The sequence below is a fragment of the Apodemus sylvaticus genome, chromosome 6 (genome assembly GCF_947179515.1).
Source record: "Apodemus sylvaticus chromosome 6, mApoSyl1.1, whole genome shotgun sequence".
Taxonomy (NCBI): domain Eukaryota; kingdom Metazoa; phylum Chordata; class Mammalia; order Rodentia; family Muridae; genus Apodemus; species Apodemus sylvaticus.
In genome coordinates, this window is record NC_067477.1 from 17,198,467 (window position 1) to 17,214,661 (window position 16,195).

The 16,195-nt window shown below is 47.3% G+C and overlaps 1 protein-coding gene across 1 annotated transcript in view; it reads right to left on the reverse strand.

Moving 5' to 3' along the window:
* Positions 1 to 11,644, reverse strand: part of Ak7 (adenylate kinase 7) — a 66,061-nt gene extending 54,417 nt beyond the window's left edge. Inside the window, exons 1-4 of the mRNA XM_052186686.1 lie at positions 11,479 to 11,644; positions 8,002 to 8,193; positions 3,715 to 3,823; positions 1,441 to 1,535 (exon numbers count right to left, since the gene is read on the reverse strand). Coding sequence (XP_052042646.1) covers positions 1,441 to 1,535; positions 3,715 to 3,823; positions 8,002 to 8,193; positions 11,479 to 11,580 — 498 coding nt within the window. The 5' untranslated portion in view covers positions 11,581 to 11,644. The remainder of the gene's footprint in view (positions 1 to 1,440; positions 1,536 to 3,714; positions 3,824 to 8,001; positions 8,194 to 11,478) is intronic.
* Positions 11,645 to 16,195: the final 4,551 nt, after the last annotated feature.

Here is a 16,195-nt window from a genome sequence, read left to right on the forward strand (position 1 = left end):
ACTTCTTGGTGGCCATTGCCAGGAATGCGGCTCTTTGGCAGAGTCCTTGTCTAGCATACACGGTGCTTGTCAAGCCCTGGGTTCGATCCTTAGCACATCATTGGGCACAGGGATAGAAGGATCTGAGGTTAAAGCCGTCCCTGTCTATATAGTGAGTCTCAGGCAGCCTGGACAATGCGAGATGCTGTTTCAGGAAGCAAAACAGCAAACACACAAACCTCACCATGCTTTGGTGGTGTGTAAAATAATAACCCCCCCTAGATTTGAATAGTTGAGTCCGCTCCTTTTAACATTAACTGCAGCCATTTTGTATTCAGACTCCATGCTCCTCACAAGGTGAAATTAAGTTCATAGTTAGTACTTCAACTGACACTAAAGAATGCCACTCAGAAGCCAAAATATGGGGCTGGAAAGATGGCTCAGTGGTTAAGAGCACTGACTGTTCTTCTGAAGGTCCTGAGTTCAAATCTCAGCACCCACATGGTGGCTCACAACTATCCATAATGAGATCTGACTCCCTCTTCTGGAGTGTCTGAAGACAACTACAGTGTACTTACATATAATAAATAAATAAATCTTTGAGGCCAGGCAGTGGTGGTGCACGCCTTTAATCCGAGCACTTGGGAGGCAGAGGCAGATAGATTTCTGAGTTTGAGGCCAGCCTGGTCTACAGAGTGAGTTCCAGGACAGCCTGGGCTACACAGAGAAACCCTGTCTCGAAAAACCAAAAATAAATAAATAAATAAATAAATAAATAAATAAATAAATGAATAAAATAAAATAAATCTTTGAGGGGAAAAAAAGTCAAAATGTTATGGTTGAATTACTGGTACCCTGTTATCTCAATGTTCTGAAATTCCCGTTTGGCACGTGTTCACTGCCCTCCTTTCCTCCCTCAGGATCAATCAGCTTAAAGGTTAGCTGACAGTACTGTCTAGTTACTAAAAATGGTGTACCATCCCACTGCTTGTCTTGAACTTTTGAACCTGTTTTTTCCTATAAAAAGCCTGCCCTAGGGGCCTGGAGAGATGGCTCAGTGGTTAAGAGCACTGACTGCTCTTCCAGAGATCCTGAGTTCAATTCCCAGCAGCCACATGGTGGCTCACAATGGGAATTAATGGGATAATGGGATCTGATGCCCTCTTCTGGTGTGTCTGAAGACAGTTACAGTGTACTCATATACATAAAAATAAATTAATCTTTAAACAAAAAAAGCCTGCCCTGAGGACAGATTGGCGTCACAGGTTTTTCCTTCTTGTGGACCTGGACGTCCAGGATTATGGTGCGGACCCAGTAAATTATTCTTGCTTTACTGGGATTGGATTGTGTGGCGACTCCCAGACCCCACCATGGCCTAGGGTTGAAGAACTCTGTGGACTGCATGAGATAGGGTGGGGTTCAGGAGCACAAGGATACCCAGCTCACTCGAGATCTACTCACAGGGTCCAGGGGTTTGGATCTCGCCCACGTCATCACTGTTGACAACAAAATGAACACCTTTCGTTTTTCAAAATGGCTGACTTCTTCATTCAGTGCTGCAGGGTCAAAAAAAAAAAAAAAAAAAAAAAAAAAAAAAGCCAGAGCAGCCATTTAGACATTGGTATCTATGTAAGAGCTTTCCCCCCCTTTTTCTCTTTTTTTTTCTTCCTTTCCTTTCCTTTCCTTTCGCTTTCTTTCTTTCCTTCTTTCTTTCTTTCTTTCTTTCTTTCTTTCTTTCTTTCTCTCTCTCTCTCTCTCTCTCTCTCTCTTTCTTTCTTTCTTTCTTTTCTTTTGCCTAGTTTTAAACATGTTCATTCCCATTTAGTGTGTGTGTGTGTGTGTGTGTGTGTGTGTGTATACTTGTATGACTTCAGGGGCTAGCAGTCCTCAGAGGGGTCAGATCTCTCTGGAGCTGGATTTATAGGTGGTTGTGAGCAGCCCTATAATGAATGTGGGATCTCTGCGAGAGATGGCTTGTCAGAAGGTAAAGTCCTTGGGTTTCACAGAGGGCATTTCTGCCTAGCTCGGGCTTCCAGTGTGGAGGTAATTTAGGATGTATCTTCCCTTTACACTGAAGCCAGCTTGGAGGGTGGTGGGGGTGGGGTAGGGGCTCTACCTTGGGGGGCCCAAAGGCTATGGTAGAGAGGACAGGCAAGGTGGAATGCAGCTTATGAACAAGGTGTGTTGAGCGTGTAGAACAGACATGCACAAGGACAGTTGTTTGCCACTGTCCCCAACAGAAGATTCTGTCACAGGCCAGGCAGAGCCTCCCAGAGTCAGGGCTTACTGCAACACCAGGATAGTCTTACTGATGCTTGACCTTACTGAGGTGTTTACAGAGTGAGGTCAGAGGGTCCTGGCGCTCTGAGCATCAAGTGTATTTCAGTCTTGATAGGGGATTCCACACAGTGGTGTGGGCGTCCTCACTGGGGGGACACAGGGACCCGCCCTCGGATCGGGAAGCAGGGCTGAACTAAGCCTGGGGACACCACAGCCTGCTTCGATGCTGAAGCAACTTCAGATGTTTCTCTGACGTTTGTTTTTAACTCTACTAAGGAAATCTGCCCCACTTTGCTCTTTTAACTTCTCCTCTCCGCTGCGCTCACTTTGGCCTCTTTTGTGAATGTGTGTCACACGTCTAGGGCTCTAACTGGGTCACCTTTCTAAGAATGTGGGACGCTTATAATAGGCTGCATGCCTTCTGCCTGCCCCCCCTCTTGGATGCAGCTGTGTTCCCCTCGAGGCCGAAGTTCATTCCTCTCTCCCGCGCCATCTGCTTTCCTCCCACGACACCCAGGAAACACGGAAAGGGAGAATTCTGCACCATTTCTAACTAATGAAGTGTTGGCAAAGAGTACTGTGTGTTATAGAGGATTGTTTCTCTTTTTTCCCTCTATTTTCCTGACCTGTAGTCTAGCCTCCAACTAGCTACGTAGCAAAGGATGACCTTAAATGTCTGACTCTGTCTGCACCCTCCAGGTGCTGGGTTAAGGGTGTGCCCGGTTTGTGTACTGCTGGGGACTGAACTCCTGATCAGCAAGCAGTCATTTGAGCTGTATCTCCAGCGCTGTAGTCTTTCCTTCTGTCAATCCCTCTCCTTCCTTCTTCCCTTCCTGTCTTTTTTGCTATTTTTTTTTTGACAGTTTTGTTGCACAGGCAGCTTGGTTTCAGGGTCTCAAGCCTCCTTCCTCAGCATCCTGAGTAAGTACCACATCTTGCTGGATGAGATGGCTCAGCAGTTGGTTAAGAACATGTGCTATTCTTGGAGAAGCCCTGAGTTCAATTCCTGTAGTGCCTACATCAGTGGCTAACAACTTCCTGGAACTCCAGTTCTGGCCCTCTTCTGGCCTCTGTGGGTACACACACACACACACACACCCGGCCATACCTCCAAATAGTGCCACTCCCTGAGCCATGCATATACAAATCATCACAGAGGCAGAGCTACACAGTTAGACTCCCCCCCATCTCAAGACACCAAGCAAACAAGCAAAACAAAACACCCCAGGAGACCCTTGGGTCTCTACCCCCATGTGTGTTCATTAGCACACATTTTGAACTTTAGGCACTTCTCAGACCAGTTCTTCTGGGGACTCTCAAAGCAGCTGTAAACAGTGCCCCTTGTGATTATAAAGAGTTAACCAGGGACTCAGATTGCAGCTCCAGGATGAGCGCTGAGCGCTGAGCGCTTTCTACCCCTAGGTAGCTATACAATGTTCCTTACAGCTCACTGACCGGAGACTGCCCACAAGGCCTCCTCCACTTGCTGCACACTCTCCGTGATGTTGTAGATGACAACATCGCACTCCATGAGATGCGAGAGCAGGTCTTCCCGGGAGATGCCCTGAGAAGAAAAGCGACCGTCCGTCTGCATCAAGTCAACAAGGGAATCTGCGCAGCCCCCATAACCTCTACCCTGGGAGAGCCCCGCAGGGAGCGTTTGCAGAAGTACTTCTATTCAGCTGAAATCGCAGCTCTTTTAGAAATTGCAAAACGGGGGCTGGGGAGACAGCTCCGTGAGTAAGACACGTGCCTTGCAAGAAGGAAGACCTGAGTTCTGACCTCCAAACTTAGATAAAAAGGCAATGCTGGCCTCGATGGTGGTGGCTCCCACTTGTCAAGCTGAGGAGGAGGAAGTGGGGGGATCCTTGGGGCTCCCTCATGAGCCAGCCCAGCCTATGGGGTGAGCAGCAGGCCAGTGAGAGACTGTCTCAGAGGAGGAAGACAACGTTCCTGAAGAAGACACCCAACGCTGTCTTCCAGTTTCCCCACACAGGTATGCATGTGTACGTGTTACTCCAGACCCTTTAGGTCCTCTGGAGTTCACCTATCCTAAATTTGCTTAGGTGACTATAACAAAGTTTGAGACCCTGAGTGTCTTTTTTTTTTTTTTTTTTTTTTTTTTTTTTTGACACAGGGTTTCTCTGTGTAGAGCTGGCTGTCCTGGAACTCACTCTGTAGTGTCTTAAAGAACACTTGCATTACTACCATGTAGGGGACAAAGTCCAAAGCCAGGGTGTACTAAGCGTGTTTGGTTTCTTTCTTCCTTTTTAGCTCCCAGGGAGTGATAAGTGATACTTGGTCACACTAAAAAACCCTGAGATTATGCTATTTGTTGAAAGAAAAAAAAAAAAAAGCCAACTGTTTTCGAGTTGTGTGTCTCAGCTCTTAGCACACAGCTTTAACCCCTCTGGCTGGAATACAGACACTCCCTTAGTGCACACCTTTAAGGTAAAGTTAGTTTGCAGAAGGAAGCACCCATGTTTCAAAGTGAAGTTTAATGGAGTGGCAGACAAAGTGATGAATCAGAGAAAGATTTGACAGAATAGGACACGCCCAGCTCTCATGAGGAGAGGAAATGGAAGCTACTTAAGGGAGCAGTGCAAGAGAGTGGGGGGGGGGGAGGGGAAGAGAGGGAGAGAGAGAGAGAGAGAGAGAGAGAGAGAGAGAGAGAGAGAGAGAGAGAGAACAAGCTAGACACAGGTGAAGACAGAAAGAGCCAGAGAATGAGGAGCCAGAAGAACACATTGCAAAAGTTAGTATGAGGGCTGGAGAGATGGCTCAGCAGTTATGAGCACTGACTGCTTTTCTGAAGGTTCTGAGTTCAAATCCCAGCAACCCTCCCCTGCAACATGGTGGCTCACAACCATCTGTACAGCTACAGTGCACTCATATACATAAAATAAATAACTCTTCAAAAAAAAAGAGTTAGTATGAAGCCAAGAAGCTAGTCTGACTGACTCATTTTGGGGAGGACTTTGAGCCAGAACAGCTGGGTCGAACCAGCCAGTTAGAGTTCAGAAAGGGTGAGCTTATTCAGCACTAAATCTCAGAGGCTGAAAATATTCTAGCCCTGGGTAAGACTGACTGTAAGGAGGTTAGAAGCTTCTAGGGCTAGGCTAGGTGACCAAGTATGGCTCTGAGATGAGTTATGGCGGTGTATGAGAGTTACTCTTACAGCTGGCAGCGGCTGCAGCTGTGTGGCCTTGTAGAGTCATAGCTCCCTTCTCTGCCTTGATGCTCACCTTGTGTTCTCCCGCTTGTACATTCATTACAGAAAAGACCCTCTAAAAGGCTGATAACGCGGGCTGTTGTCTTAGTCAGTGTTCTACTGCTGTGAAGAGAGGCCACGACCACGGCAACTGATAAAAGAAAGCTTTTCGTTGGGGGCTTGCTTAGAGTTTCAGAATGTTAAAGCCCTTGGCCATCATGATGGGGGGGGGGGCACAGCAATAGGCAGGCGGGCGTGGCACTGGAGCAATAGCTGACAGCCTATGTTTGATCCACAAGCAGGAGGTGGAGGGGGAGAGAGAGGGGGGAGGGGGGAAGGGAGAGGAAGAGGGAGAGGGAGAGGGAGAGGAGAGGAGAGGGAGAGGGAGAAGGAGAGGGAGAAGGAGAGGGAGAGGGAGAGGGAGAGGGAGAGGGAGAGGGAGAGGGAGAGGAAAAGGGAGAGAGAGAGAGAGACTGGACCAGTGTGGGCTTTTGAAACCTCAAAGCCCAGGCACACCCAGCGGCATGCCTTCTTTGACAAAGCCACACCCCCTAATCCTTCCCAAACAGTTCTACCAACTAGGAACCAAGCATTCAAATACATCAGCCTATGGGGGGCCATTCTCATTCAAACTACCACGTATGTGTTGACCTCCTAATTCCTAGTATTTCAGTCTGCAGCCTTACTTGAAGACAGTGTCTTTGAATTTCAGATGGCTACATGGCCTCACATAGTAGAACACTTGGCTCTCAGATGCTGGCTGGTACACCATTTGTACTGAGGGAACCTGTACGTGGCATTCTTCTGGTTTTACCCCCTAAGTGCTGGAGTACAGGTATGAGCCACCAGGACCAGCTGCGGGACAGATCTCAGTAACACCTTTCTCACTTTTTGTTTGTAATTGATGTAGACATCTTAGTCAGGGTCTCTGCTGCTGTGGTGAAACACCACAACCAAAAGAAAGTTAGGGAGGAAAGGGCTCATTTGGCTTACACTTCCACATTGTAGCCTAGCATTGAAAGAAGCCAGGACAGGAACTCAAACAGGGCAGAAACCTGAAGGCAGGAGTGGATGCAGAGGCCGTGGAGGGGAATGTCACTTGCTGGCTTATTATCCGTGGCTTTCCTCACTCTGCTTTCTTACAGAACCCAGAAGAACCAGCAGCCCAGGGATGAAACCACCCACACTAGGCTGGGCCCTCCCCCCATCAATCACTAATTTAGAAAATGCCCTACGGCTGGGATCTTATGGTGGCATCTTCTCTATTAAGGTTCCCTCCTTTCAGATGATTCTAGTTTGATATAAAACTAGCCAGCACAGTAGGCTAATGAGTTAAATTTTCAGGCGTGGACAGGTTATTGGGTGCACAGAGATCTACAGAGGGTTCAGAGAGGACAGATCCAAGTAGACAGAGAGGTTACCCTGGGAGAGAAAGCACCTCTTCTAGGGGTACAAAAATGTCTCCCAGTGAGGACAGGGTTCAATTTGTCAGGCGAAGTTTGCACAGCTGCTCCATAGGCAGAGAGATACAAGGCATTAAGTCCCCAGGAGCTCATTACCCCCACACTATTCCTCCTTCCTGTAAGGTATATTCACAGGGCCTCCACAGAGAGATTTTTTTATGAGTTTGGAGGTAAAGACTACAGCAATCTCTTCCAAGAATTCCTCATTTAAATTCCTTGCTTTGGCCCCAAATTTAAAGTGGAGACATTGTGGTATCCTCTGTCAGAGTAGGAAGGTGTGGAAGGTGTGTCCTGGGCTGGGGAGATGGCCCAGAAAGTGAAGCGCTTGCACAATAGTGAGGCCTGTGTTCTGACCCCAAGCACCCATGCTGAGCTGCTTGGCTTGCGGCAGTTTGCAGCAGTGTGCATAGAGATGTACGCGGTAGCATGGAGAGATGGGGGGGGGGGGGGGTAGAAGAACCCTGGGAGCGTGGGAGCGCGTGGACCAGCTCGCCTGGTATAGGCAGCAAAACCCCTCAAAGCCACCCTGCCTGACACCTAGTGCCAGGCAAAGACCAGCTCTTCCGACTTCTGCATGCCCACTGTGGCATGCACGCCTACATTTGTGCACAAGGGTGAAAAACAAAGATTAGAAAAAAGAAAGAAAGGAAAGGAAAGGAAAGGAAAGGAAAGGAAAGGAAAGGAAAGGAAAGGAAAGGAAAGGAAAGGAAAGGAAAGGAAAGGAAAGGAAGAAAGATGGTGCACCTGGAGAGATGGCTCAGTGGTTAAGAGCACTGGCTGCTCTTCCAGAGGCCCCAGGTTCAATTCCCAGCAACCACATGGCAGCTCACAACTGTCTGTGGCTCCTGTTCCAGGAGATTCGACACCCTCACACAGACATACAGGCAGTCAAAAAAACAAAACAAAATAAAACAAAACAAAAAACCACCCATGTACATAAAATACAAATAAATAAATTACTTAAGAACAGATATTTCCCATGTCCCATCATGGAGCAGACTGCTAAAGGGCTGCCAACCAAAGGGGCCCTGTCCTTGTCAAGTCCCAGGGAAAGCCACGGTAGCTTACCGAGTATGTCTCCACAGCGAAGTCCGGCCTGCCGCTCTCTGGCTTGGCCAAGGTGCCCACGATCTGGAAGGTGCCTTCCTTCACCTTTGCGGTGGGAGCTTCTGGAGCTGCAGCTGACTTCGTCTCATCCTCCTCCTCCTCCTCTTCTCCAATCTCCTCCAGTGAAGCCCCAGCGACACAGTTAGCCAGGAACTGCAAGACAGCAGGCGTGTCCCTGGGGCTAAGCAGAGGATTGTCCAAGGGAAACTCATTCCAGTGAACGATGGTTCTGGCTCTTGCCTTTCCCGCAGACCCCATAGGCTGAGCATAAGCCCTGTGCATCACAGCAAGGTTGATATGATGATGCCCCACAACACAGGACAGTGGCTACATATGAGAGGACATTGAATAGCCGGTGACACAGATGGAGAGAGGGTCAGCAACTGCTTGCTTTAGCAGTAGGCAGAGCTGGGCTCTGGTGCAAATGTTTGTCTTGTTCAGTTGGAACACAGATGTGCCTTATATACGAGCCCCCGAGGTGATTTAAAATCATTTTGTCAGCTGGGATGGTGGTACACACCCTTAATCCCAGCACTCAGGAGGCAGAGACAGGTAGATCCCTGAGTTTGGGGCCAGCCTGGTCTATAGAGAGAGTTCCAAGACAGCCAGGGCTACATAGAGCAACCCTGTCTCAAAAACAACATAAAAAGAAAAAAAATCAGTTTTCTTATCTTTTACTCCACCCCGTTTTCTTTCTTCTTTCTTTCTTCTTTCTTTCTTTCTTTCTTTCTTTCTTTCTTTCTTTCTTTCTTTCTTTCTTTCTTTCTTTCTCTCTCTCTCTCTCTCTCTCTCTTTCTTTCTTTCTTTCTTTCTTTCTTTCTCTCTTCCTTTCCTCTCTCTCTCTCTCTCTCTCTCTCTCTCAGCAACATCTCATTTTAGGCTGGACTTGAACTTGCTATGTAGCCGAAGATGACCTCAAGTCCTAATGCCCCTGCCTCCACCTCGTGCTTGCCAGGATCACAGTCACACACCACCATATCTGTTTTGTGCCTGGTAGGCAGCAGCACGCTGCTGGCTCAGCTATATCCCCAGCTTACATCTGAATAATGAAAAACTGATGACATTAATTTTAAAGCTTTATTTTAGTACTGGGGATCAAATGTAGTTCCTTGCATGTGCTAGCCAAGATCACTACCACAACTGTTAGCCCTAAATATTCTATTTGATCTAATAAATCCAAACATATTATTTATCAGTATAATATGGAATCAATATAAATTATTAGTTATGGTGTGCATTAAGCACAGAGCTTCTCATATGCTAGCAAATGCTCTACCACTGAGATGTTTTCCAGACTCTAAAAACTGATGAGCTAATTACTCCTTACTTTTTTTTAGACAATTTCTCACAATGTAGCTCAGGCTAGCCTCAGGGATTTTTTTAAAGGAATTATTAATTTTATATATGAATACACTGTCACTATCTTCAGACACACCACAAGAGGGTATCGGATCCCATTGCAGAAGGCTGTGAGCCACCATATGGTTGCTGGGAATTGAACTCAGGACTTCTGGAAGAGCAGCTAGTGCTCTTAACTGCCGAGCCGTCTCTCCAGCCCCTAGCCTCAGGTTTTGAATGCTGGCACTGCGGGATTGCAGTCTTCTTTTGTCCAGCACTGGTCTCTAGAATTCAATTGCATTTACTTTTGTTTACAGTGCTTGTCCTTGGGGACTAGACACAGTGAAGTGTTCAGAGGACACCTGCGGCCAGTAGCCGCTCTTACTGAATAATAAAATAGCACTAAAATTTATTTATTTATTTATCTTTAAAGACTCAATCTGTAAAGTAGAACTTGTATCTCAGTCTAGTGTCCATTAAGAAAAAACAGAAGCCATTATGGAACCAGGACGACCAAGATCGAAAGAGAACAAAATGAAACCGTCGGAAAAAGAAAAGAAAGAAAAAGGAAAAGCCAGCACTTGATAAAGTATATGTTCAGTTGTGAAGAGAGCTGCCTCTGGGTGTCTCCACACCTCTCTTCTGTATCCTTACATTTGAAGGTTGCTTGCTCGCTCGCTCGCTCGCTCGCTCGCTCGGATGAAAGCTTCCTGTCAGGTGGAAAGCACACATTTCCATTTGCATCCCTTTCTGCCTGTTCCAGGGCTACAGTTGTGTCAGGGCTACAGTTGTGTAGCCGTCCCGCAGGCCCCCGCCTCTCGGTGATCCATGCCAGAGTTTAATTGTGCCACAACTGGTCATCTGGCGACTTGCTTTAATGAGTCACTAGGGGGTTTGTTTCCACAGACTCATTTTTGACCATCTAGAGAGGCAGGAAGCCTGAGGGCTAATCCCCTCTGCTACTTCATTATCAGTGCAGCAAGGGTACCTCATCACCCTGGATGTCCCACAAGCCGGCAGATTCCTCATCCCAAGGAATCCAGAGCCCCCAATGACAGGGCCTCTGCAGGTGTGTGCCAAGACTTTTTTTAATTCATTAATTAATTTATTTATTGGTTTTTTTTTTTTTTTTTTTTTTTGAGATAGGGTTTCTCTGTGTAGCCCTGGCTGTCCTAGAACTCACTCTGTAGACCAGGCTGGCCTCAAAATCCACCTGCCTCTGCCTCCCAAGTGCTGGGGTTAAAGGCATGCGCCACCACTGCCCGGCATCAAGATTTATTTTTATGTGTATGAGTGTGTGTGCATGTGTGTTTGTGTGTGTATGTGCGCATGCCATGTGCATATGAATACAAGGGGCCAAAAGAGGCATTGGATCATCTTGGACTTGAGTTACAGACAATCTGGACTGCCATATGAGTGCTGGGAATTGAACCTGGGTCTTTTGGAAGAGCAGTCAATGTTCTTAGCCATGATCCATCTCTCTACACCCTAAAACATGGCTGTCTTTTGACGAACAATTTAGAATGATATCTCCTAGGTTCTCTCTTGGGATCGCGTGCGTGTGTGTGTGTGTGTGTGTGCGCGCGCGTGCATGCGTGTGCTCAGTTTCTACATGGATGATGGGGGCCAGACCTCAGGTCCTCATACTTGTGCCTCAAGTAAGGTCTCCTGCAAAGTCATCTCCATAACGCTCCTGGAGGTAAGGAAGCTTAATGGGACCTGATCAGAAATTGTGCCTAGCAGAAAACAGATGCTTCCAAAAACGGTAGATGGTTGATTCATGGATGACATAATGGCAGGACTTACACTTTGTCTGCTCCAGGTCCCGCCCCTAATACCTAAATGCTCTGCGCAAGCCCTTTCCTCTCTTGAGCCTCGTTTTCACCATATTAAAACACCTGGGTTTCCAGGAAGGCGCCTGTTTAGGGACAGGTCCTGGAGGCACTGATGTGCTAGGATTGGAATCTTCCCCCGGGCAGGCTCCTAACAGCCAGAGACGCAGGCCTTTGCTGTGTAGACCGGGGACACACACGGAGGATTGAGGAGACCGGGGACACACACCGAGGATTGAGGGCCAGTTTGGCTCCGGTCACCGCTCACCTTTCCTATGTTTCCACTGCTATAGGTGTCCAGATGGTTTATGAACACTCTTTGTATCTTCAGAACTTTTTCGGTCGTCGCAGGAACTTCCTCTTCAGCCATGGTGGAAGCTGTCGTAGTAGTTGCTAAGGTGAAAGAGTCCTATCGGTTGCTAAGGAGGAGAGGCTGGGCTTTGGAAGGCTGAAAGGGTCAGGCTCCCTGAGGCTTGGCTCCCGCTTTAAGTGGGGCGTGGTTCGCTTTTGGGCGGGGCATGTCCTGTGGTGAGGGCTCTGGATAGGACACAGCTCGGGGGGGGGGGGGGAAGGGTCCGTTGGGGGCGTGGCTCAGGGTCTGGCCTGGGCGTGTCTTAAAGGGCGGGGCTGCAATCACTGGAGAGTGCTTATCCCAGTCGAACTGTGTCTGCCTTCTGCACATCTCCTGTAGGATCCTCCTCTCGGGTTAACAAACTGTAAAAAAAAAAAAAAAAAAAAAAAAAAAAAGAAGTTTCCACGAGTTTCGGGGTCAAGGACCACAGCGTGAGAGGCCACTGCCACACCCTGTGCAGCCCAGTTGCTGCTTGGTGCACAGGGTTCTACTGGCTTACGGGTTTAACCCAGGTTGCCTTCTGTTGCTGTCATAGTGCCAGATCAAACTTTACAGGTTGTAGACCATCATCCAGAGAAGTCAGAGCAGAAGGCACGAACCTGGCTGGAGGCAGGAACTGAAGCAAAAAGACCGTGAGGAACATGGCTTACGGCTTGCTCAGCCTGCTTTCTTAGAGAACTCAGGATCAGGGACAGGATGCCCACAGTGATCTGGGTCCTCCTCTATCAATGAAGAAAAGCACCACAGATAAGCCTGTGGGCCATTCTTGTGGAGGCATCTTCTCAATTGAGATTTCTCTTCCCAGATTGTTTTACCTAAAGCATTTTTAGAATTTTTCCTGCGGATTTGGTGGAGGTGCTTAGAGGGACCTAGGACCTGCCCAGGAATTCACACACAATCATGAAGTTTACACTCAGACTATTTAGACACTAAGTCTTCTTTACGAATGAGAATACTCATGCAGTTGCTGAAATAAGAAAATAGCAGGTTGTAGGTGAGATTGCTCAGAGGGTAAAGGAGATGCCATCGAGCCTTACAATGTGAGTTCCATCCCTCTGTCTCAGAGAGACCGGACTCGAGCAAGCTGTCCTCTACACGCATGCCAATCTTCTCACACCCCTCCCCACAAATAAATGAATGCAGTAAACAACAACGTTTATTTTGTTTTTTTTTTTCAAAAGTTGTGGTGGTTTATGAATACAGCCGGCTTGTTTTGTTGGAAGAGTCCAACTGCGTTGAAATAGTTTTAAATACTAACTTGTTAAATCTAAATACATTAATTTGTTCTATGTAAATATGCATGCATACATAGAAATTAAATATTTATTTTTATATGTATGCATGTTTGCCTGCATGAATGTCTCTATGCCACACGTTTGCCTGGTGCCATCAGAGGCCAGAAGAGACGCTGCTGGATCCTTGGAACTGGAGTAACAGAGAGAGCTATGGGGCACTGTGTATTAAGAACCACACTCAGGTCTTCTGCAAGAGCAGCCAGTGCTCTTGCCTGCTGAGCCATCGCGGGCCTATTGATTTTATTATAGCAATTGCTGTATCATTCATTCCATTACTTCTTTTCCTCTGCATGCGTGTCACTACCAAGTGTGTGTGGTGCCTTTTATTAAGTACTGGAAAGTCCAAGAAGACTGTTGTGCTCCAATGGCTACTCAAGTTTCCCGTCAGTGCAAGTCAGCAATGCTATACCTAAGGGAGTTCTGAAGTCAGTGTGGCCTGTTCCCAAGCGTCTGTTTCCTCCACTGTTTGCCTAATAGGAACCAAGCAGCAGGTTTTGCTCATGAACACTGGAGGGAACACAGGGCATCCTGTGTAGAAGGCACTGAGGTTAGTCCCAGGGCCAGCAGCTGACTTGCTGTGTGGTAAGCAGGACAGGAGGAGAGGTAGGCATGTCCTTGTGGGAGATGAAGCCTCTGCTCTCTCCACGGACACACTCGGGGCAGACAGACTAGCAGGAGCTGTGCAGCCAGTGGAAAACTCACATCTGTTACTTGTCTGCACATCATATATGAGCTCTCTCTCCCCAAGCTACAGCTCCAGGCCTGAATTCTCCCCTTGCATTGCAACAAATACAGTGTAACATGAGCATTGTCTTCCTTAATGCCTAGCGATTAATATTTTAATGTTTAATTTCACTTCCTCTTCTGTGTCTATCAGTGCATTTTATAGCCTAGGTTTTTGTAGTGTAATCCTGCCTCCATGCCACCCTTCCTCAGTTTTTTTGTATGTTTTTGTTTGTTTGTTTTTTGTTTTTTCAAGACAGGATTTCTCTGTGTAGCTCTGGCTGACCTGGAACTCACTCTGTAGACCAGGCTGGCCTCAAACTCAGAAATCCACCTGCCTCTGCCTCCCAAGTGCTGAGATTAAAGGTGTGCGCCACCACCGCCCGGCCTTCCTCAGTTTTAAACATTGCATATATCTCTCAGAAAGACACAATGTAATTTAGCATTCTTCTATGATTTTCTTTTTTTTTAAAGATTTATTTATTTATTATATGTAAGTACACTGTAGCTGTCTTCAGATACTCCAGAAGAGGGTATTAGATCTCATTACAGATGGTTGTGAGCCACCATGTGGTTGCTGGGATTTGAACTCAGGACCTTCAGAAGTACAGTCAGTGCTTTTAACCTGCTGAGCCATCTCTTCAGCATCCTGTGGGTTTTTTGTTTGTTTATTTGTTTGTTTTTTTGGATTTGTGTTTTTTTTTTTTTTTTTGAGACAGGGTTTCTCTGTGTAGCCCTGGCTGTCCTGAAACTCACTCTGTAGACCAGGCTGGCCTTGAACTCAGAAATCCACCTACCTCTGCCTCCCAGAGTGCTGGGATTACAGGTGTGCGCCACCACCACCCGGCTCCTTTCCACCCCCCCAGTGATTTTTCAATCGAGGAAAACAAAACTGTGCAGCCATAGTCTGTTGACTCATTGATGTCTCAAGGTTTTAAAATTAATTTACTTCTTTTATTCCTCTAAGATTTGTTTATTATATTTATATGAATACACTGTAGCTGTTTTCATGCACACCAGGAGAGGGCATCAATCTCATTACAGATGGTTGTGAGCTACCACGTGGTTGCTGGGATTTGAACTCAGGACCTCTGGAAGAGCAGTCAGTGCTTTTAACTGCTGAGCCATCATCTCTCCAGTCCTTTGGAATTGGTTCTTAACTTCCATGTTGTGAGTCCCATGGATTGATCTCAGGCTGACAGACTTGGTGGCAAATCCCACCGTCGGGGCCATCCTAGCAGCCAGAATTCATTACTTTTTTATTTTTTGAAAGTTTAAGATGGCCTCCCAATTTCCCAAGTTATCCTTCAATCTGTGATGGCAAGGGGCCTGGATTGTAGGCATGTGGGAGGGGCCTGGATTGTAGGCATGTGGGAGGGGCCTGGATTGTAGGCATGTGGGAGGGGCCTGGATTGTAGGCATGTGGGAGGGGCCTGGATTGTAGGCATGTGGGAGGGGCCTGGATTGTAGGCATGTGGGAGGGGCCTGGATTGTAGGCATGTGGGAGGGGCCTGGATTGTATGCACTTGGGACCTTCCCTGGCCCCTGAAGCTTAGTAGAGGGTTTGGTTAGTCAATAGCACGCTGCCCGGTTAAAGTGCCTTTCATTAAATCCTGGCTATGTTAAGACAACTACAAATTAACCCAAGAAATGGCATTGGTAAATTATTTTTATCTGGTCCATTAGTGGTGCTTGCTTTTAATCCCAGCACTTGGGAGGCAGAGGCAGGGGAATCTCCCAGTTTGAGGCCAGCCTGGTCTACAGAACGAGTTCTAGGACTGCCAGAGCTACCCAGAGAAACCCTAACTTAAAAACAAAAACAAGACCTGGACTGTGGTGGCGCATGCCTGTAATCCCAGCATCCTGGGAGGCAGAGGCAGGCGGATTTCTGAGTTCAAGGCCAGCCTGGTCTACAGAGTGAGTTCCAGGACAGCCAGGGCTATACAGAGAAACCCTGTGTGTGTGTGTGTGTGTGTGTGGGGGGGGGAATCCAAAAAACAAACAAACAAAGCAAAATTGTTTTTAAAAGATGTGTGGGAGTAGGCTCTCCCCTCCCACCGTGATGTGGGTCCGGAGATCCCACCCAGGCTGGAGGCAGTGCTTCCTTCCACTGAACCATCTTGCCTGCCGCGGCCCAACTATTTTAAATTTTCTCACGTTACCAGCGGAGTCAAGCACCTCTCACATTTTATTTTTGAGCCCCCCCCCCCATTTGGAACCCCTTTTAAGTGGTCACCTAACAGTTTTCACTTTTCCTCCCCTTTGAATTGTCTAAACTCATTTGTCTGCTGCTGTAATTCTACTTTCGGGTCTCATTAGCCTGGCTGACCCCCGTCCCTCTGCAGCTCCCTGTGTCCACCTCCACCTCCCAAGTGCTCAGGTCAGGTGTGCCGCCATGCTCAAGTTCAAACTGATTTGAGTCAGATGATTTTTTTTCCTTTAGAAGTAAAACAAGGCTTAATTTATATGGTTAATCTTAAAAACTGGCTTAGCTTAGGATGGAGGTCTGCCTGTGCTCACACGTGTGTGTCTATGTGTGTGCATGTGTTCACTGATCCCCTGTACAGAGCCATATTGGGGCAGTCGTGCACTTGGTCGGTCGGAGTTTGACTTTG